We start from the raw sequence: 21467 nt of genomic DNA on the forward strand, positions 1-21467 counted from the left end.
TTTTAAATTTTGTACATTTGTATCTGAAATCGCTTACTATTTAATGACTTTAAATGACATCAAATAAGTCGCTTTTAAAGAGTTTTCTAAACGTTGTGTTCACTGATGTTATCTGTATTGTATGTTGAGTATGTATTTGTAATTCTGTGACATGAGTCCACGTATACTGCTTCTTTTATGGCGACACCGGGCTGATTTAGTATTTTACTATAGCTTCAAAATATATTTCGATATATTTTAGAATTCCTATTTTATTTGAATTTTATATTACTTTATATAATATTACCTTTGTTTTTTTAAGGTATTTTACAATACATTTTAGGGTTGATGCAGCCGGTTTCCCGCTTATGACCAAAGATCGTGTGTTAAGTGTAGATGTGTGACAGCAGAGGCATCTGCATTGACGTCATATGGTGCGAGTACAAACCGCCCAAAAGTAGCAGCATGCAACTGTAGTGAAACAGACGGCACGTGACGGCGTTTCTTCCGACTTTTCGTCAACATTTGAGCTTGTCTGTCGATTTGAAAAAAAAAAGAACTTCCATGATGAAGGCTGATCAGTCTCATCGGTGCCATCTACCTTCCTCCTCCTCCGCGTCAGAAGTACCCGGCCGTGCCTCCAAGCTGCTCCCTGAGGAGCTCCAACAGCAGCAGATATGCTGATGTTCATCACACCAAGGCCATGCAAGCAGCAGCAGAACAGGAAGACGAGAAGATGGCTGCATGTTGGAGAAGGTGCATTTAAGGAGCTGATGTTGTCCTTAAGATCTCTGCCATCGGGCTTGTGCTCATCATCTCCCTCAGTGCTGATCACTCGTTTAGAATAAAGATGGCAAAAAGAAAGCTCACATTTTTCGTTATTTGCAAACCCAAGTGGAAATGAATGGGAATTATTTGCATAAAAATTGCAGGCTAGTCTGGAGCAGGAACATTTTACAACGTGTGTATTTCTATTTTACATTTTTTTCCTGTTTTAATGTGAGACAATATACATACTTGGCCTCAATAGAAAGAAAATGTATATCATTTTGCAGGCATGTCTGCCTCTAAGAAGATTAAATGCGCGTTATTGCCATTGTATGAAAAGCATGTTTATTTTGAAACTAAAATGTCTTTGTGTTTAATATATAAACACAACCAACCGGAAATGAATGAATACCTTTCAAAAGACAGATGCTTTTCATTGTGCTGTGTTGGACCCTTTTGCTACTAGTCTATTATTTAGCCAACATCCACTGTGTTTGGGCAGCGGGATGCTTAGGATCCATAAAGGAAGCCAGGACCAAAGTTAAGACCCGCGTGCTGTACCATCCACTGGTGCAGCGTGCTAGCGCTACGTGATGTGTCCAGAAGCAAAGGAGCAGCCAAGACAGGCGTGTTTTTGCTGGCTGACAGCAGGTGTCAGCTGCACATTGCACTTTGTTCATTTGCACAGCTGCTAATAAGAGCAGACCACAACATTAGGTACACCTGCACCAATACAAAACCTGCTGGGAGAGAGCATTCATTAGTGATGGTGTATTGTGTTACTTTTATTCAGATGAAGATACAGTAGTACAGCATCCCAAGTATTGATTTGAAAAGAACAATAAAAGCACAAGAAGGCTATATTGAAAAAGCAGAAATCATTGCAAACATGTTCAAAGGAAGCCATCATGAAAATGCTGATGGAACAATATTGTGTCACATATGAAAAAGGACTTCAGTTTGGCCAGATGTTAACATTAGGACACAAACAACATTTATTTATACAAGCCAGCTGTACGCTGCAATAAAACATCCATTCTGCTCCATGCATCATGTGTCCTTGTAAGAGCCTCATCGCTACAATCCATACATGTTGGATTAGGAGGAGAGTAAAAGCCTGCTGATGGATCAATATCATTGGCACACAGATGATCAACAATGACTTCACTCATCAATAAGATCGATGTTAGGATTGGTGGTGGAGGGGAGGGGAGGGGAGGGGAGCAACATGACAAGTGATCTGGTCCCTAGCAGGTGGTTTTCATGCCGGACATATCAAAGATGTCCAAAGCAACGGTGGGAAGCCTTTTGGGGGGGTGGATTAGGATGGTTGAGGAGACGTGTGCAGAAGTAGGTAGAAAGGAGGAATGTGAGGGGTTGGGGGTTAGCGATGCCTAGCTAGTAGAGTATTAGTCAGCATGCACCACATGTTGGCCTGTAATAAAGCTTACATTTACAGCAAAAAGAGAGGAGGACAGGGACAGGATGCCAGGAGAAATGGAGAGAGAAAACTAAGATCAAATCCAATTTCTCTATACAGTTACCGCTTGATCCTGAACATCAATAAATATCTTGTAAAAGTGTTGCTTTTGGGCGTCGCGCTAACTTATGACAGGGGCAGAACTGGAGAAGAGGAGATGGAAAGAGATGATGGTCGTCATCGTCATGATTGATAAGATGCTTCATTCGTGACGGGAGAGAGTTCACTTACCACTGATAGCCTCCTGGGCAAAGTACTTGACATCCATGTCCGTGTCTGTGGCCAGCTTCTCCAGCACTGGCTTCACCTCCGTCTGCAGGGTGCTGATGACAAACATCATTATCATCATCATCATCATGGGTGACCAAAGCAGAGCAACAGCCTTTTCAACTATTCACAATAAGGCATGGCGGATAATAGCTGCATAAAAATGCGACATCAGATTATATCACCTTTTTTCTGCCGATACGGATATCAGCACACAAGTTTTCTATAACTTACATTAGCACAAACTGTGTACTTTACTGTGCATCCAGCAAAAGAGTAAAAGAAGCATCTCGATATCGGTAATGAAGTGCTGCATAATATCAGCGCGTCGGATATGGGTATGAAAGCCAACATCGAGCATCTCTAATCGCCAACTTACTTTTCGTCCAGGATAGGTCCGATCTTCTGCAGAGACTTGGCCACATTGAAGCGCACGTTGGCCACCTGGTCATTGGACATCTTGAGCACCACAGGCAGCATGTGCTTGGTGGTGATGTCCTGGCCACAAGTCTCTGACAGAGCCTGAAAACCAGGCAAAAAAAAACATTTCATGCAAAAGTGACTTTCATGACGTTCTCACAGTAATGTGCTCCTAGAGGCTGTTTGAGACAAATCTATCATCTCCCTCACTTGTTTGCTCCACTTTTGAAAGAGGTGCTCAAAACGGTCGCTTATCAAGTTCTTTGTTGACATGAAATGCAGCCTGGATCTCTGCAAGCTATCCGTCAGATACAGACATGGGAGCTGTAAATTTTAACGATGTCCCAATCTGATATTGATATCAGATGTTGGACCGATATAAAAAAACAAAACAAAAAAACCCCTAATATCAGGTTATATCAGCCTGCATCTCAAATCTCAATATCAGCATTCCAGTTGTTTGTAGACTTCGCCCCAGCACATATATCCATGCAGGAATGATGTTCACCGTAGCAGCTAAGTGCAAAACTTGGACAAGTTTCCTGTGGTGGCACAGGGAAGTGCACCGCTTACTCATCTACCTGCACATGCAAGGCCAAAGGGACTTAGAAGATGACTTGTGGAAGTTTAATACGACCAAACTCATCAAGCATTTGAAGCGGCATCACATGAGAAACTCCCCATGGGACGGCAAAAAGCCATTCGCTATAAGAGGTGATGAGCAATGTTGGGTTTAAATTCTTCATTGAGCACCTGGAACCTCGCTATATTATACCTTGCTGCCACTACTGTCAATAAACCTTTACACCAGCTGCATAAAGAAACAAAAGGGTAGGTTTTTCCCCCTCATACATACTGTTGCTGACTACTGAGTAATGAGTAGTTCTGAGTAATATCACTTTATCAAGCCTTTCAAATATTCCACTCTACAAAATAAGCAAATGTATGATTCGTGCTGATATGGGATCAATATAGATATTCATGGTATCGTATCTGAAGTGGAAAAGTTATATTGGGACATCCTTTGTAAGCTTGATCATTTGTATTTTCCTTCAGCGAATAGTCTAACCTAGCATGATGCTGTTAAAATGTAAACCCTCCTGTCCCACTCCTTAATGTTCCGTTATAGCTGATATATGGCATCCAGTATGACGTATGGAACAAAGTGTACAGTGGATGTAAAAGGTGGATATCGTGGTGGATGTGTGACTCACATTGATGCAGAAGAGAGTGGTCATCCTGTGGAGGTAATTGGGGTCATTGGCCATTCCCAGAACCTTTGGCACAATGGTGTTCTGGGCCCACTCGGCTCCAAACCTCTCCACCAGCTTCATCAGGTTACATGTGGCGGCCTCACGGATGGCGTACACTACGGATCAATCAAATCAACACCATATGAATGCACTGTTGCATCAGGTAAGTGGAAACATGAATAAAGTCACTTTAAACCAGGAGATAGGTTACATGACTGCATCGGCTGTTCAATACTTTAGTTAGTGTTTTCCAGCGAGGTGCTAGCGGTGTCATTTGCAGTGCAGTGGTTGTGTTTAAGAGCGTTGCTGCTTTTAAAAAACACAGCTGCCTGCCGTGGGTGAAAACGACAGCATGACAGCAGCACAAGTGAAGCCAAATGTCAGGGAAGAAAGTAGGACTTCTTCCACAATAAAATAGGATTTAATAATGCTACTTCATAGAATAATATTACAGATTTAGGAAAGACTACGGCACTGTAGTGTCACTATTGGTGAAAGGTGCTAAAAATGATAGTGTGAAGTCAGTGAGGAAACTCTTCTAAAGTGTGTGTGTGTGTGTGTCCTTTCTTATGTAACAGCAGCCCAGCCCAGCCCTTACCCTAACCCCAGACACACACACACACACACACAACATTCCAATGATGTAATGCAGCTGGCCCTTTGTTCTCAATCACACATCTCTCTAATTGGGGAAAAAGAGAGCACTTTACAACTGCGTACAAAAAAAGACACTAGCCTCATTCACTTGACTGTAGAGCCTGGATTTACTCCTCAATTACTTTCCACACAAAACTGTGTACACGCGTGTTCATACACAACATAGCAACGCGCTAATCAGTTCATTGGATGCATGATAACATCAGCACCCGTGTCGGGTGTGACAAACTTGTTGGAAAGTGACAATTGATTTCAACACAACAGAGAGAAGATGATTTCACACTTTCGTATCGGCATTGCAGGATATGCTTTCACACACACTGCTTTAATAAGCAGCGTGAACTGGGTTAATGGGGTCAGGGATGTGTCCCAAGACCGATGTTTAGGTCAAGTAAGTGGTGACAGCAATGAGCAAACTGACACTTCCAGCACAGAAGTACACAGATTACAAACTCCTTTGACAAGAATCATTCAATGAAAGAACACCTTATTTCTTATGCCTTGACACCTGTGGGTTAATAGTTGTATAGTTTACACGGGTCAGCCAGCAAATCATGACCAGAAGTGAGTAAAAAGCATGAGTGCACATTACCATGGTCAATAAGCCAGGCCATACAAAGGGTGTTGAGCTTCTCATCAAAGAATTCCACTCCCTGAGAAAACAGACAAAGAAAAATCACAACTGATGTGTGTTTGCATTGAGCCACAAAATGTTGGCTCTTATCAAAATCAAGGGAGCTTCAATAGTCCATCTCTGTTGCATGACTCACCAGCTGACCAGCCAACAGGGGCATGTACTCGATGATGGCCAGGCGGACCCTCCACTTGGCATCCTCAGCCAGCTCCACAATGGCTGGCAGGAGGGACTGGGACAACTGACGGATGCCGATCACCTCATTGACACAGTCCAGGTTGGAGATTATGTTGAGGCGTACCTCGGGGCACTGTGGACAAATAAAAAACACATACTTAATGTAGCATCATATATTTGATATCATACATTTATAGCAATTACGGATGTTTTAGCAGCTTAGGGCCGTCAACACACACCCACAAAAAAAAAGGAAAAAAAAAAGGCTAGGCATCGAACAGAACTCCACGCTGTAGCCTTCAGAGAGCTTCACCTTGATTTATTTAAATTTGCACGTCAAAGCTGTCAGTTTGGACAGTAATCTAATTAGACACGGTTGGTCTTGTTTTGCACTGGGAAGAAAGTGGGCCAACTTTAAATAGGACAGAGGAAGACAAGAGATGCCAGTGACAGTCATGACTTCACAAACAAATACAGCAAATATAGAAAAGTGTGAAATTAATGCCTTAACCCTTTAGGTGCTGTTGTTTGTGGACCACCAGGTGAGTGTTTAAGAAAACATTCAATTTTGATATTACTATTTCAAACGGTTATAGCTTGAAAATGGTTAGAGATAAAAGGCATACTGTACATGAGAAAAATCACCAGTATGACCCAAAGTTTGTGATGGGACAAAATTGACTAATCTAATATTTGCACTTTTTATGACATCATCAGGCTCAGAAATTGTCAGGTCCTCGTCTCTACAATACACAATAGACTCATCAAAATGTCTGATCCACTTGTGCTACTCATCTCTCAAGCAAACCCAGCTATCATAATCATTTACAGCTGGATCTTGAACACCATTGCTGCCTCTTCTGCTATCAGTAGTGTATTTTTTGCTGGGGATTCTACGGCCACTGCCGCCATTTCTAGTTTTATACATTCCCGCAACCCTGTTTTGACCACCGCGCAGCATACGTTTCACCTATTTCTCCTAGTGCATTTTAGACTAGAAACTAACTTTTAGAAACTAAAAGGAGGCTGAGATGTAACAATTCATCCACTACCATCAATTTATATTCCTATGATCCAACTACATCGATCTGTGTTCAGCAAGTTTCCATTCCGGATGACATATATTGATCCAACATCGTTTAAAAGGTAAATCAATCGATTGAATCCACACTAGGAAATAAAAGCATTGGATTTAAGCACGGCAGGCTTTATATGCATGTGTTTTTATTAGCACTTTAAACGATAGACATGAAACGTTACTCGAATCAGTCTGCCTGTCTGTGACATCATTGGCTTCTGGGTATGTGGTGGTCATCAGCACAACAACAACAAAAAAAAAACCCTGCTGCCATCCGCCCGTACATGTGAGAAGGTTTTAACACCTAATTGAAGAGACCATACCACATTCATATTCTGTGGAATTTGCATAATGTCCCTCACTTTTGGATGCAAAGTGCAGGTTTGGATTGCACTATTTAAAGTAAATAATTAATCATGGCAAGCTATACCAACCTCTGCTAATCCTGATTTTGTATTGCATTTTTTTTACTTATTTTTTGTACACGATCATTTATTTTTAAGTATGTCAGCATTATCAATAATTTATATCAGATGTCCTTACAAAAAACGAGAATCTGGGAAACTTCACCTGCACTGTCCAGTAACCAGGTATTTACTTCAGTCTCACTGGTTGAATTTTTGGCTAAAAAAGTTCCGGAATTTATCTAAAGTTACTGAATCGTTTCGAAAGGTGTCCTCCTAAATCACATGTGTCAAACTCGTGCCCTGGAGGGCCGAGTCGCTGCAGGTTTTCTCTCCAACCAGTTTCTTCAGCAGGTGATTTAATTGATGAGCTCCTTCCCTCAAACTGAAGGTGTTGATAATTAAAATCACCTGCTTTAGTGACTGGCTGGAAAGAAAACCTGCAGTGTCTCGGCCCTCCATGGCACGAGTTTGTCACCCCTGTTTGCCCTCCATGGCACGAGTTTGACACTAAATGAACCAATATCGTCCTTGAAACGTATGAACAACACAAATCGTGATACAAATCGAATAGTTATCAAAACGAATCGTTACACCCCTACTGAGATGACAATCTGTCTTCTGCAGAAGAGCAAGCTAGGAGCAGTAAAAGTTCCCTCTAGGACGTCCCCTCCTGCCATCCCGAACACGGTGAAGCAAAGCATTGGCTCCAAAATGTGCTGCTTTTGGACTGTCATGGCGAGCAGACTCGCTGCCACCAGCACACGCGGTTCAAACTGATTAAACTCCTAAACTTTGCATACCAACAAGCCCACATATGTTACTCAGATTGCAGTTACAGATGTCCGGCATCTCCTGGTTTAAAATAGTAACTATATGAGGCATCATCTTTGTCAATATGACTTGTTAAATTCAGCAATGTCGCTTGTCGCAATTTTGCGACTTTGGCGCTTTAAGGGTTAAGACCTTGGGATATCTTTTACTGTTATTCTTTGTTAAACGTTTAGTCACACAGCAAGACAATGACAAAAAAACAAAACCTGATTAGTCAAGCCAGCAGAAAACTCCAAATGAAAAGAAACAAATGTGCATTTAATTTACCTCATCCTTGAGCTGAGCCAGGAATAGAGGCAGTAAATGCTCTATTGTATTGTCCTTGCCCAGGATGGCAGAAAGACCCATGATGACCAAGGCCAGTGCAGACTTCACATGTTGGTTCGTGTCTGAAACCAGCTCCTGCACAGACACCACACACGGGATGGGATGAGCAATAACACTTGTACAAGGAGATACAGCGGGGAAAAAGAAGGTTAGCCTGTTACATATACATATAATTTCTACATAAATAATTTAACTAGTAGTACGTTTAAGGTTCATTTTAATGTACCCAAAACCAGGATGAATGAACTTGTTTTACAGGAGGGAATGCTGAAGGAAATGCTGTGCTTCCAGACAGATTTATGTAGTAAACAATGGCGCCCCCTGCTGTTTTAAATTCGTATAACAGCAAGATCCACATGCATCGTGACATAATTATGGAATCAGTGGCTCAAGGTTTTTTTCCTCCCAGTATATTCTGTGGAATTTTTTTCAGCCAAGTACCCCTCAACCAGAGAAATGCATTTTTGGCTTTGGGGGGGGGGGGGCTGCGAACCGATCCAGTGAAAGTTGGAAGTTCACGGCTCGATGAAGCCAGCAGGACCACATCATCTGCAAAAAGCACAGACTCAATCCTGCAGCCGCCAAACCGGAACTCAACGCCCTGGCTGCGCCTACAAATTCTGTTCATAAAAATAATGAACAGAATTGGTGACAAAAGGACAGCCCTAGTGGAGTCCAACCCTTACTGGAAACGGGTCCAACTTATTGCCGGCAATGCGAACCAAACTCTGACACCGGTCATACAGGGCACGTACAGCCTGAATTAGCTGGTCTGATACCCCATACTCCCAGAGTACTTCCCACAGAATTCCTCGAGGAACACGGTCGAATGCCTTCTCCAAGTCCACAAAACACATGTAAACTGGTTGGGCAAACTCCCATGCACCCTCAAGGACCCTGCTGAGAGTGTAGAGCTGGTCCACAGTTCCACGACCAAGGCGAAAACCACACTGCTCCTCCTGAATTCGAGATTCAACTATCCGGCGGATCCTGCTCTCCAGAACCCCCGGATAGACCTTACCAGGGAGGCTGAGGAGTGTGATTCCACGATAGTTGGAACACACTCTCCGGTCCCCCTTCTTTAAAAGAGGGACCACCACCTCGGCCTGCCAATCCAGAGGTACTGCCCCCCATGTCCACATGATGCTGCAGAGTCGTGTCAACCAAGACATGCCTACAGCATCCATGGCCTTAAGGAACTCCGGCGGATCTCATCCACCCTCGGGGCCCTGCCACCAAGGAGCTTTTTGACAACCTCAGCCCCAGAGATAGGAGAGCCCACCGTGGAGTACCCAGGCTCTGCTTCCTCATAGGAAGATGTGTCGGTGGGATTGAGGAGGTCTTCGAAGTATTCTTTCCACCGATCCACAACATCCCGAGTCAAAGTCATCAGCAACAATCCCCACCATACACGGTGTTGACTGTGCACTGCTTCCCCCTCCTGAGATGCCAAATGGTGGTCCAGAATCTCTTCGAGGCCGTCCGGAAGTCGTTCTCCATGGCTTCTCCGAACTCCTTCCATGTCAGAGTTTTCGCCACCTCCATCGGAACATGGTCGAAGATCTCCCGGAGGTGAGAGTTGAAACTCCTGACAGGAGGACTATGCCAGTCGTTCCCAGCGTACCTTCACAATACGTTTGGGCCTGCCAGGTCTGACCGGCATCCTCCCCCACCATCAGAGCCAACTTACCACCAGGGGGTGATCAGTTGACAGCTCCGCCCCTCTCTTCACCCGAGTGTCCAAAACATATGGCCGCAAGTCCAATGATACGACCACAAAGTCAATCATGGAAGTGCGGCCTAGGGTGTCCTGGTGCCAAGTCCACATGTGGACACAGTTATGCTTGAACATAGTGTTTATCATCAACAATCTGTGACGAGCACAGAAGGCCAATAACAAAGCACCGCTCGGGTTCAGATCAGGGGGGCCGTTACTCCCAATCACGCCTCTCCAGGTCTCACTGTCGCTGCCAACGTGAGCGTTGAAGTCCCACAGCAGAACAAGGGAATCACCTGAGGGAGCACTTTCTAGTACTTCCTCCAGAGACTTCAAAAAGGGTGGGTATTCTGAACTGCTGTTTGGCACATCAGCACAAACAGTCAGGACCTGTCCCCCCACTCGAAGGCGGAGGGAAACTACCCTCTCGTTCATCGGGTTAAACTCCAACATGCAGGCCACAAGCCGGGGCGCAACAAGAATTGTCACCCCTGCCCGTCGCCTCTCACTGCTGGCAACGCCAGAGTGGAACAAAGTCCAACCCCTCTCAAGAGGACTGGTTCCAGAGCCCTTGCTGCGCGTTGAGGTGAGTCCGACTATATCTAGCCGGAACTTCTCAACCTCATGCACCAGCTAAGGCTCCTTCCCTACCAGAGAGGTGACATTCCATGTCCCAAGAGCTAGTTTCTGTAGCTGAGGATCGGACCGCCAAGGTCCCCACCTTCGGCTGCCACTCAGCTCACTCTGCACCCGACCCCTTTGACCCCTCCCATGAGTGGTGAGCTCATTGGAGGGGGGACCCATGTTGTCTCTTCGGGCTGTGCCTGGCCGGGCCCCATGGGCATAGGCCCGGCCACCAGACGCTCGCTATCGTGCCCCTCCTACAGGCCTGCGTCCAGAGGGGGGCCCGGTGACCTGCATCCGGGCAAGGGAAAACGTGGTCCAATGTTTTTTTTTTTATCATCATAGGTCTATTGAGCTACTCTTTGTCTGGTCCCTCACCTAGGACCTGTTTGTCGTGGGTGACCCTACCAGGGGCATAAAAACCCCTGACAACTTAGCTCCTAGGATCATCGGGACACGCAAATTCCTCCACCACGATAAGGTGGTAGCTCAGGGAGGAGCTTAAGTCTCTATAAAGTCAAATCAGAACAAACCAAGTGTGAAGTTCACCTGAAAACAGAGGCAGTGCAAAGTTGTATTTTTTACCTTAACACAGGGCAGAATGTGAGTCATGATGATCTGTTCACGGTTGTCCTCTGGGAGGTTCTCGCAGAATTCTAATAAGATTAAAAACAAATATCAAGCAACAGACATGACAGATCTTTACAAAAGGTTTATTAATGGACTCACCTTTGACTTTGTTCGCAGCAGCAGCACGAACCTCAGCCTCACAGTCTTTCAGAAGGTTCTGGAAAGCTGGCACCAGGTCATTCTTTGTGATTTCCGGGCCCACTGCTTTTTGGAGCTGAAAAAAGGGAAAAAAAAAAAAGGGGAGAAACCAATGGAGATGATTATTTTCAATATGCAAATACTTGATCACATGAAAATCAACATGCTGGACAGTCATTGTTAACAGGACAAAACTTTGAAAGAAAACAAAAAAAACCTATGACCTTAGTCAAGGAGGCTGGCTGCCAAACGAGATGCCAACAAGAGTTTACCTCAGAGAACTTGTCAGCAACCATGTAGCGGACCCTCCAGGATTTGTCCTCAGCAGCCTGTCGCAGGGTGGGCATCACCAGGGTCTCCAGGTCCTCCTGAGGCAGCAGAGTGGCGATGCTGACACAAGCTTCCACTGCCAGCAAACGCACTGAGTCCTGATGGAAGTAGAGGATGGGTTTGGCCAATGACAACTAAAAGAACTGTCTGTGGCAAAATATTCAGAGAATTTGCTTGATTGTACCTGCTCATCAGAAGCAAGGGCAGTGAAGAGGGCAATGATGTCACTTCGAACATAGTCCAGCTCCAACACTCTGGCAAACTCTCCCAGTTTGGATGCTGCAGCACGACGAACCATGGGAGTGTCATCTGAACACAGGGTGCGGAAATGCCTGGACACAATCAAAGAAGACATAATCACAAAGCCTGCATCAAAACAGGTTAAGGGGGTTGGAATGTGAAACAACACTTTACTTACTGGCGAATCTCAGCCTTGACTGTGCTGGACACACGGGGATAACAGACACTAAAAAGGCCACACGCGGATGTGCGAGAGGTGAACCAGTCACCGCAGGACAAGCGCTTGACCAAAGGCTCAAAATGGACCTCCAGGTCAACTGGAGAATGCTCCTGTGAGATCTTCCGCAGGGACTCCACAGCTTTGTCCCTGACGACAGTCTCCTCCACTGTTGCTAGGCTCTCCAGAGGAGGCTGGGTGTCAGGGACAGGACAGACTATGTTATTCAACAGCAGTTCTGTTCTGGTATTTTCCTTTAAGAGATTCTGGGGACATTTTGTGCCAATCAGTTTTAAGTTTTTACCGTGTTGAATGCACATACAGTGGTACCTTGTCTTAACAAAGTTTTTGCGATATGAGCAGTCTTTCAGCTCTTTCTTGCTTTGAGTTGAGAGATAAAATATGGGTTACACACTAGCTTCAGATACCTCCACAAAATAACGCTGCAACATTCACCCAGCATCTGGTGTCTCTTGCGTTGTTGTGCTTGCCTTTATTTTGCAAAACTTTGTTTTTCCAGCCATGGTTCTGAACCAAGTGAGTGAAGAAGACGCGAATGATGCACATTTAATTAAAGAAAGAAATGATTGTGACAAAGGTGCATGTAGTCGACTTGGAAAAGCATTGCAAGCATAACACTTCTACGATCTGCACCATACTGAAGCATGAGTGGATCAAGGCAGTCAAGGGAGTTAAAATAATTTCTAAACAGCAGACATCTATCCATGAAAACATGGGAGAAGCTGCTGTTGAGGTGGTTGATGGAGCAGCAGCCCGCATGGGACACCGCTTTTCTTCTGTGAGAAGGCACAAGCTAGTCACAGTCAGCATCCTCATCTTTCTCCATCGTAAATGCTGTACATTGTACTGTATTTAAAACTGCATTGCAATACATTATATTGTGTTGGGTTTTTAAATGCAATATTTATTATTTATAAGTACATTTTTCTTATTCAAAAACATGTAACAAAAAAAAGCAATGTTTTTCATGGCATTTCCTTGGGGAAAATTGATTAGACATATGGAATGATTTAAACTCAAGTCGAGGCACCGCTGTAGGTCAAATTTGCCAAATGATATTCATTTTTAAAACATCTAAGAACAGTTATCGCTGCTCATTAAATTAGCTTAAGATGGCAATGTTATACAAAACCCAGGGCTCCAGACTTAAGTTTTATTTATTAGGAGCACAGTGGCCCCAACTTACAATTTAATGAGTGCAAGCACAAAATTTAGGAGCGCACACCGAAATCGGCTTGCACATTTCCTCTCATTTTCACTGTATTACTGATCAATATTAACTGCAATACCGCCCTCTTTTCACACATACATCGGCCCGTTGTCATCTTCTTCCTCTTTAGGAGTTCATTTGCTGTTAGTGTCAACTACTGGGCTAAAGTGGGGAGCAGATGTTTGTCAGGAACAAACATTCAATAATATAAAACAAAATGGGAAAACTAACTGGTAGGTCAGAAAAAATAATTAATGGACACCTTGTTGTCAGGGCCAGCCTGTTTTTTTCTGTTTCACCCCCCCACTTTAATTCTGTGAAAAAAATGTACTATTTGACACAAACCTCAATTTACAGGTAACTTGCTGCCTGTTTTAGAGTAATACTAAAACATGGGAGATTATTTTTTCAAGTAATATTGTTTTGTTAAATATAACAATTAACAGCATGAAATAATTGTAATACTTTTCTCATAGAAATCTGTCCTGCTTAAACAGAACAGTATAAGCGTATAAACTCAGTGTGCAGGTTTATGATAGCGTAGGACCTAGGTTCCCAAAGTAGGGTATGCGTACCGCCAGGGGTACGGCAATTGTCATTGGGGCTAAGTGAATAAAAATGAAAACAATTAGCGCCTAACACTCACAATTATGAGCGCACCTGAACGCCTCATAGCACAGAGCACCATAGCAGAAAGGACGACACACAGCATGCAGTTCTTCATTGTTCTATGTGAGTTATATGAATAAGTATGTATGATGATTAGGTCGTGTATTAAGAGTGTTTGAACTTGAAGGTTTAACTTATATTGGTGTTCCAATCCCCACTGTGAAAACCTGTCAATGTATGTGTGTGTCAGGAGGAGGGATTAGAGATTCCCCTGAAAATGAGGTTTTATCGCTGCTTGTATGTATTTTTGTACTTTGGATACTGCTTTATCATGTTTTTTTCTACTTTCTCTTTCAATTTGGTATCAAATTAATATGCAGACTTAAATCACAGTGATTGCAAGAGGACAAAAATGAAGCTCAAGTTCAACCCACTTAAAAGGGAAGGATCCCAACATCCAGCTGAAATAAAATATATGTAGGATGAATACTTAGATACTTTATTCATCTCCAAGAGAAATTCACACCTTATCTATTTATTAGTGTTCATCTAAAACTTTTATCAAAATTTTACCATGCACAATACAATTTTTTTTAACCAGATTTACTTACTATAAGAATAATTAACCAATGAATTATGGTTCATAATACATAGCTTCAAGTCAAATGTTTGAAGAAGTACACGACTGTAAAAAGTTTGGGAACCACTGGCATATGGGTAATCCAACTTCCAGCCCTACTAAAGCTACTTTGACAAAAAGAAATGAGAGGTGATCTATTTGTGTTATACGTGACTCTCAACATTTACGTTGTTCTTTATTTACAAAGCATATCTCCACTAAGTGTGCTCATTGTCTTAATGCTATGTTGTGCTGATTTGTCATTAAATACAGGCATCGTGTCTGAACTCAAGAGTTATAAAAATAATTAAGAGTTGAAGCAAATATTCGTTGGTGAACTACTCAAAAGCAGAGTGAAGAGAAATTGTGTTGTACTTATTTGCTGCTGTGACAGAAAAGGAAGAGAATGTGGTCCACTCGTCCTTTGAATACGAGTGCTGCAATTGCAGCTCGTCATTCTTCCCACCACAGGGACTTGTACCCCGGCAGGAGAATGTGCTTATAAAAAGGCATGCTGAACACGGGAAAATAAAATTTAAAAAAAAAAAAAAAAAACTTGTCTTAAAACACAACTTATTTCAGGTTTTCTTTATGCTTAAACTACTGTGTGTCAGGGTAGGCTGCCTCATATAAATGCCGGGATTTCTGTACTTCAGCTGCGAGGATCTCCTGCTCGGTTGCCATTTTTTTCCGCATGTCTCCGTCCGCGTAGTTAGAAAAATTTGGAGGTGCCGGAGCGGGAATTTTCCGCATGAAAAGGGGCGCGGTACAAAAATGACGTCATTTGTCCGAACGGAGTTGCACAGACCTCGTGGATGCGAAAAGCATAAAACAGGCTTTAGACTGAGAGAAGTTGTTGTCAAGTGACTCCACAATTTACAGACTATTTTTCACAGTAATAACGGACACAGTTGGTAATATTTTTACTGCTGACTTTTTATTTTTATTATAACAAACCGACAGGAGCGAGAATGAAGTTTGAGGTTCTCGATAGAACAGTTCCCAATAACTAAAAAAAGGCACAAAACTTACCAGGAGACAGTGGACGTACTCTGGGCCTCCCACCAACATGGTGAAATTGCCCAGCTGCTCAGCCAAGGCCAAGAGGACCTCATCTTCATCATAGATGGTGTCTAAAAGGGAGGAAAAGCGATGTCAAGAATCATGCTGCAACTCAAACAAGTGATGCCACGCTTGTAGGGCATTTTGTGCAATAGACATTTAGCTCTATTGTTAGCTCGTGACTACTGAGTCATAAACCAGGCAGGTTGACAAAAAGCAAATGGTTTACCTGTGAGGAAAGGAAGCAGCTCAGTGCGAGTGCGCTCCACACCAAGAGCTAGTGCAATAGTGGACAGCTTCTTAATGCTGTTCAGCCGCAACTGCATTGAAGGAGACATGGATGTTTAGAATAAATAAGACAAACAGCATTCACCAGGCATAATTACAGTACGTTGCGCGAGAAGGCAACATTTCACCACGGTGTGTAGGTGTTCCAGTGGGTGAGGATGTCCAAGATGAGAGTTTACAAAGGCAAATAAAGAGAAGTACGCATTCATTTTGGACTAGCACTTCTGTCCAATCTGCAAAGAAAGAGCTGGAGTTGCCAAGCGTGGAAATGTCAAATGGCACTACTTTTAAAAAAAAAAAAAAAAAAGGGGTGGGGGAGTTACTCTCAAAACTGTTTTTTTTTGTGTGCCAATTTTGCAGTAATTGTGTATTGGATATACAAATTTGGTTTTACTTTATAAGCATGACTTTCTAAGGCCAAATCATTCCGGATATTTGATGGTGATGAGATCTTGACGTTTAAATATCAAGTTAGAGAACCCCTGATGTACAGAGTACGTTAGAACACGTTTGTTATCATGGTACAAGCCCAAGGAGTGACGCCGGCGGTCACCTGGTAACACAAATCACCGGGAGTCTAAATATTTCGACAGACATTTTGACATAATACATACACATTTGAGAATATAGCATAAAAAGGTAAACAAAACAAAAAGCGGCGGGCTGAAACGCAATTCTGCTGTCATTGCTAGCTGTGAGCCATTCAAAGACGTCGGTAGCTCAATTACTTTGAGCGCCCAATTCTATCTTTGTTATAAATATAGCTACAGTACAGAGACTCACAGAAAATCATACATATATGTGACATTCGAATTAGTATTAGATTTGGTCAATAAGAAGAAAACGATTAAGTACGGACGGGTGCGCCGCTGGTAGAATCGGGCCTGGCCGGGTACGTTAGCATAGCTGCGAGTTAGCAAACTCACTAGCAAGCACCCGGTTGACTGGCTAAAAAAAACGAGGCATATAAAACTCAAATATCCAACGGATTACAAATGGACCTGTGAAATGCATTTCTCGCTCTCACCTGAACATCCTCATTCCGCAGTTCATCAATGAGAACGGCAATAGGGTAGAGAGAATCGTCTCCATCGGCTCCAGCCATTTTGGATACTGCTGTTGTGTGTGACTGCTGTCTACGGGGTTTCTGAACCAGTTAAATGGGGAGCGCCTCTTCTTGCGGCTGCCTTCAACGAAATGTGGAAAAATAAAGCATGGACTTAAAATGAGGCATTAATTGGTTCAAAACGCCGTTTTGGGAAATTATTAATGGAAAAGGTTAATTTTAATGTAGATCATAGCCGTCCTCGTAGTATATCTGCTACACGTCATTTAGGTATTCAAGTGAAAGCTTTAAAACGATGTGAATATTTTTAACACACTACGTCAATAATAAAAAATAAAACAACTATATATTAAGTCTAAAGTCCAATGTGTGTGTGTATATATACATTATATATATATATATATATATATATATATATATATATATATATATATATTTTTTTTATCAAATGTGTATCTTTATATGTGCTTTTATTTTCTTAAAACACCAACCTGTATTTCCGCTCGGACAGCAGACATGACATTCTATATCAGACTCTGCACACAGTCACAAAGATAAACAATAAGGGGGCAGGTCACAGCAGGGAGCATGTAATTCTGAGGTGCAGGAGGCATAATGCACAAAGATCTGATAGGAATGGGAATGGAAGAAATAACACTAAAATGACTACTGAACATGGGTGAAAGGACACAGTCAAGGAAGTTGTACTATTATTTTAGACGCACAGGGTTATTGTTGTTGGAAGGTGTACTTAGGGTGGAGAAGTAATGTGTTATATTTATTATAGGGAAGGAAGTACAGGTATATGTTTCCGTGTGGCACTGGTGAGGCTGTGACTGCAGTTAAGACACAACTGAAAGGGGGCGGTAATGCACCAAAGTGATGGATGCCAACCGCCATAAAACCGAAGAAGACGACTTGTATTTCCGGTTGGATGGGTGGAGTTTGGAGGAGGCGGAAGTGACTGTCGAATGCTCGAGGCGCCAAAATTGAAGCGCGAAAAGTGAGAGATAAGGAATACAATAAGTATTGAATATACAGTTGAGAGATTTGATATCTGGACTGGAGGTGGGTTGTGGGAAGTGGACTGCATAGGTCTCGGCCGACGGCCTATATGGGCCCGGTACGACGAGACCGGTGCGCCACGACCTCCAACAAACCAAAAGAGATACGAAGAGCTGGTGGCGGTGGAGCGGAGGGAGCTGAAGTGCGAGTGCAACCAAACTGTACCGTGAGTGTAACAATGGGCTGTAGCTCAGATGATGTTAGCGACGAAGGGGCAGAGGAGATGGAGTACACACAGGTTAAAATAGCAAGGAAACAGTCATGGTCAGAAGCAAGCAGCGGGAAAGATCATGATGGAAGACAAACAAAGAAAAAAATACGAGCTAAAACAAATGGCAAAGAAGAGTCAGATGAAGAATACAAAGTTCTTATTACAATGAGCAAAGATAAAGGACAAAGGACATTGAAAGATAAAGGACATTGAAAAAGAATGGTATGTAAATGAAACCACAAGTATAGGAAGTGACCATTTTCCGATAAGTTGTACAATAAACGCAGAAGTAGATATCAAAGAAAGACACAGACATAAAAAGTGGTGCTTTTCAAAAGCGGATTGGAGAAAATTCAGGGAGGAATGTAGTAAAGCAGCAAATTCAATATCAATGGAAGGTGGCATAGAGGAATGCACAGTTAAGATCACAAATAAGATAATAGAGGCAGCAATGAAAAGTATACCGTGTAAGTCAATTGGAGGGGAAAGGAAAATGGTTCCATGGTGGAATGAAAAGTGCACAACAGCTGTAAAAGGAAGAAATTGCGCATTAAGAAGGTTAAGGAAGAACCTCAGCCAAGAAAATGTAATAAATTATCAGAGGAAAAAAGCTATAGCCCGAAGAGTAATTAAAAACAGTAAACAAAACGCATGGAGGGATTATTGCTCTGCCATAGGAAGGGAAATTAAGATAGGAGATGTATGGTCAATGTTAAAGAAGATGAGTGGGAAAAACGTGTTTACTAAAATACCTATATTAGAAGATAAGGGAACAATGTATGTGACTGATAAAGAAAAAGCAAATGTGCTGGGGAAAAAGTTTGCAGGGGTGCATAGTGGAGACCATCTGGATGAAAATCATAGACGAGGGAAGGAGAGGATGATAAAAAAGAATAGGGATGTGTTACTAAAACAGGATAGTGAGGAGAGTGTGATGGATGTTGAAATTAATATCAATGAATTGCTAATAGTATTAAATAAAAGTAAAGATACTGCAACAGGAGAAGACCAATTGAGTTATATTATGTTCCAGAATCTACCAGAAAATATGTTGGGAAAAATATTAGATTTATTTAACAAAATATGGGAAGAAGGGATAATACCAAAGCAATGGAAAAGTGCATTAATTTTACCATTTAATAAACCCGGTAAGGATCCAAAACACCCTGTGAATTATCGACCTATTGCTCTTACATCACATCTATGCAAATGGATGGAGAAAGTTCTAGTCAGAAGACTTAACTATTTCCTTGAAAGTCGAGAGTTACTTACAACTTATCAGTGTGGGTTTAGAAAAGGACGATCAACAATGGATGCTGTAGTTAGAGTAAGTAATGAAATAGAGAAAACCTTTAAAATGAAAGAGTTGATGAATATTGTATTCTTTGATATTGAAAAGGCTTATGATTCCATGTGGCGGGAGGGTTTATTGATTAAGATGAATAGGATGGGAATTAGAGGTAGGTTCTATAACTGGGTCCTTGATTTCATATCGAACAGAAAGTTCAAAGTTAAAGTAGGATCAGAGATGTCAGAAGAATACAGTATAGCAAATGGTATACCACAGGGGAGTGTAATTAGCCCAGTTTTGTTTAACATAATGATAAATGATATATTCATGAATCTGGATAGAAGGATTGGGTCGGCCCTATATGCAGATGATGGAGTGATTTGGGCAAGGGGACGAGATTCTATAAATGTGACAAGTAAAATGAAGGAAGCAATAAAGAAGATAGAACAATGGTCATATGACTGGGGATTTAAGCTATCACCCAATAAAACATGTTACATGACGATTACCCGGAAAAAAGGCATAAAAAATCAGAACCTGATGCTATATGGACAAAACATGATAAAAGTAGATCATTTTAAATATCTTGGTATGTGGCTAGATCAGAAAGGCACATGGAAGACCCATGTGGAAAAGGTAGAAGAGAAATGTAAGAGGATAATAAACTTAATGAGAGCTGTTACAGGTAAGGAGTGGGGAGCAGATAAACAGTCACTAATATATATATATAGAGCTTTGATGAGAGCAAATATAGATTATGGAAGTTTTGTATATGGAGCTGCAGCTAAAACACATTTAATGAAAATAGAAAGAAATATTCACAAAGCATTTAGGATATGTACAGGTGCAATCATATCAACACCAATTAAAGCAATGCAGGTTGAGTTAGGAGAAGTACCGTATGACCTGAGAAGAGATCAACTTATGTTAACATACTGGAGTAGACTTAAAGGATGTAGGCATGGGCATCTGGCCAAGAATGTGATAGAGGAATGTTGGGAGTATAATACAACTAAAAGTAATAGCTTTGGGTGGGTAATTAAAGATAAAATAGATAAATATAACATAAAAAATATACATATTAATAATTCTACACCCATAAGCAATATTCCTATCTGGCTATTTCCGAAACCTGAAGTAGATATACATATAACAGAGTTAAAAAATAAATGGAAAGATAATGAAAAAGGACATAAGGCAAGTCAATATATTAAAAACAAATATTATGGTTACTTAGATATGTATACAGATGGATCAAAAAGCGAAGAAGGGAAGGTGGGGATTGGAATTTATGTACCAACAATGAATTATAGCATCATTAAAAGATTACCTGACCAGCTATCGGTTTATACAGCAGAAATGATGGCAATTATTATAGGCTTGCAATGGATAGAGGAAATAAAACCAGATAGAGTGGTATGCTGTGTGGACTCTCTGGCAGCATTATATAGTATTAAAAATATGGAATCAAGTCGAGAGGATTTATTATTAGAAATACATCAAAACTTATTCCAACTACATATGTTAAAAATAGACATAAGATTTTGCTGGGTGCCTGCACATGTAGGGGTGGAGGGGAATGAGGTGGCAGATAAAATGGCTAAAATGGGAATTAGAAGGAATGAAATGATAGATATACCTGCTGGTAAAGGCGAAGTAAAGGCAATAATCAAAAAACAAATGATGGAGAAGTGGCAAAATAGGTGGGATGAGGGTAGTAGCGGGAGAAAGTATTATAAAGTACAAAAATCTATCAGCACACAAGGGGTGAAGAGAAAAAACAGAAAAGAGGAAATAGTGTTAACTAGGATGAGGCTCAATCACACCGGGTTAAATGACAAGATGTTTTTG

General features: G+C 41.9%; 1 protein-coding gene across 1 annotated transcript; it reads right to left on the reverse strand.

Annotated features, from left to right (window-relative positions):
- Positions 1–1939: 1939 nt before the first annotated feature.
- Positions 1940–17177, reverse strand: ppp2r1bb (protein phosphatase 2, regulatory subunit A, beta b). The gene is made up of 15 exons (XM_054793334.1): positions 17011–17177; positions 15925–16015; positions 15666–15766; positions 12136–12368; positions 11902–12049; positions 11660–11815; positions 11349–11463; positions 11205–11275; positions 8219–8353; positions 5595–5768; positions 5417–5477; positions 4129–4283; positions 2874–3016; positions 2459–2550; positions 1940–2370 (listed from the first exon to the last, which is right to left on the reverse strand). The coding sequence occupies exons 1-15, from the start codon at positions 17086–17088 to the stop codon at positions 2354–2356; spliced, it is 1770 nt and encodes a 589-aa protein (XP_054649309.1). The 5' UTR covers positions 17089–17177; the 3' UTR covers positions 1940–2353.
- Positions 17178–21467: the final 4290 nt, after the last annotated feature.

Source organism: Dunckerocampus dactyliophorus, chromosome 12 (assembly GCF_027744805.1).
Source record: "Dunckerocampus dactyliophorus isolate RoL2022-P2 chromosome 12, RoL_Ddac_1.1, whole genome shotgun sequence".
In the NCBI taxonomy this organism is placed as follows: Eukaryota; Metazoa; Chordata; class Actinopteri; order Syngnathiformes; family Syngnathidae; genus Dunckerocampus; species Dunckerocampus dactyliophorus.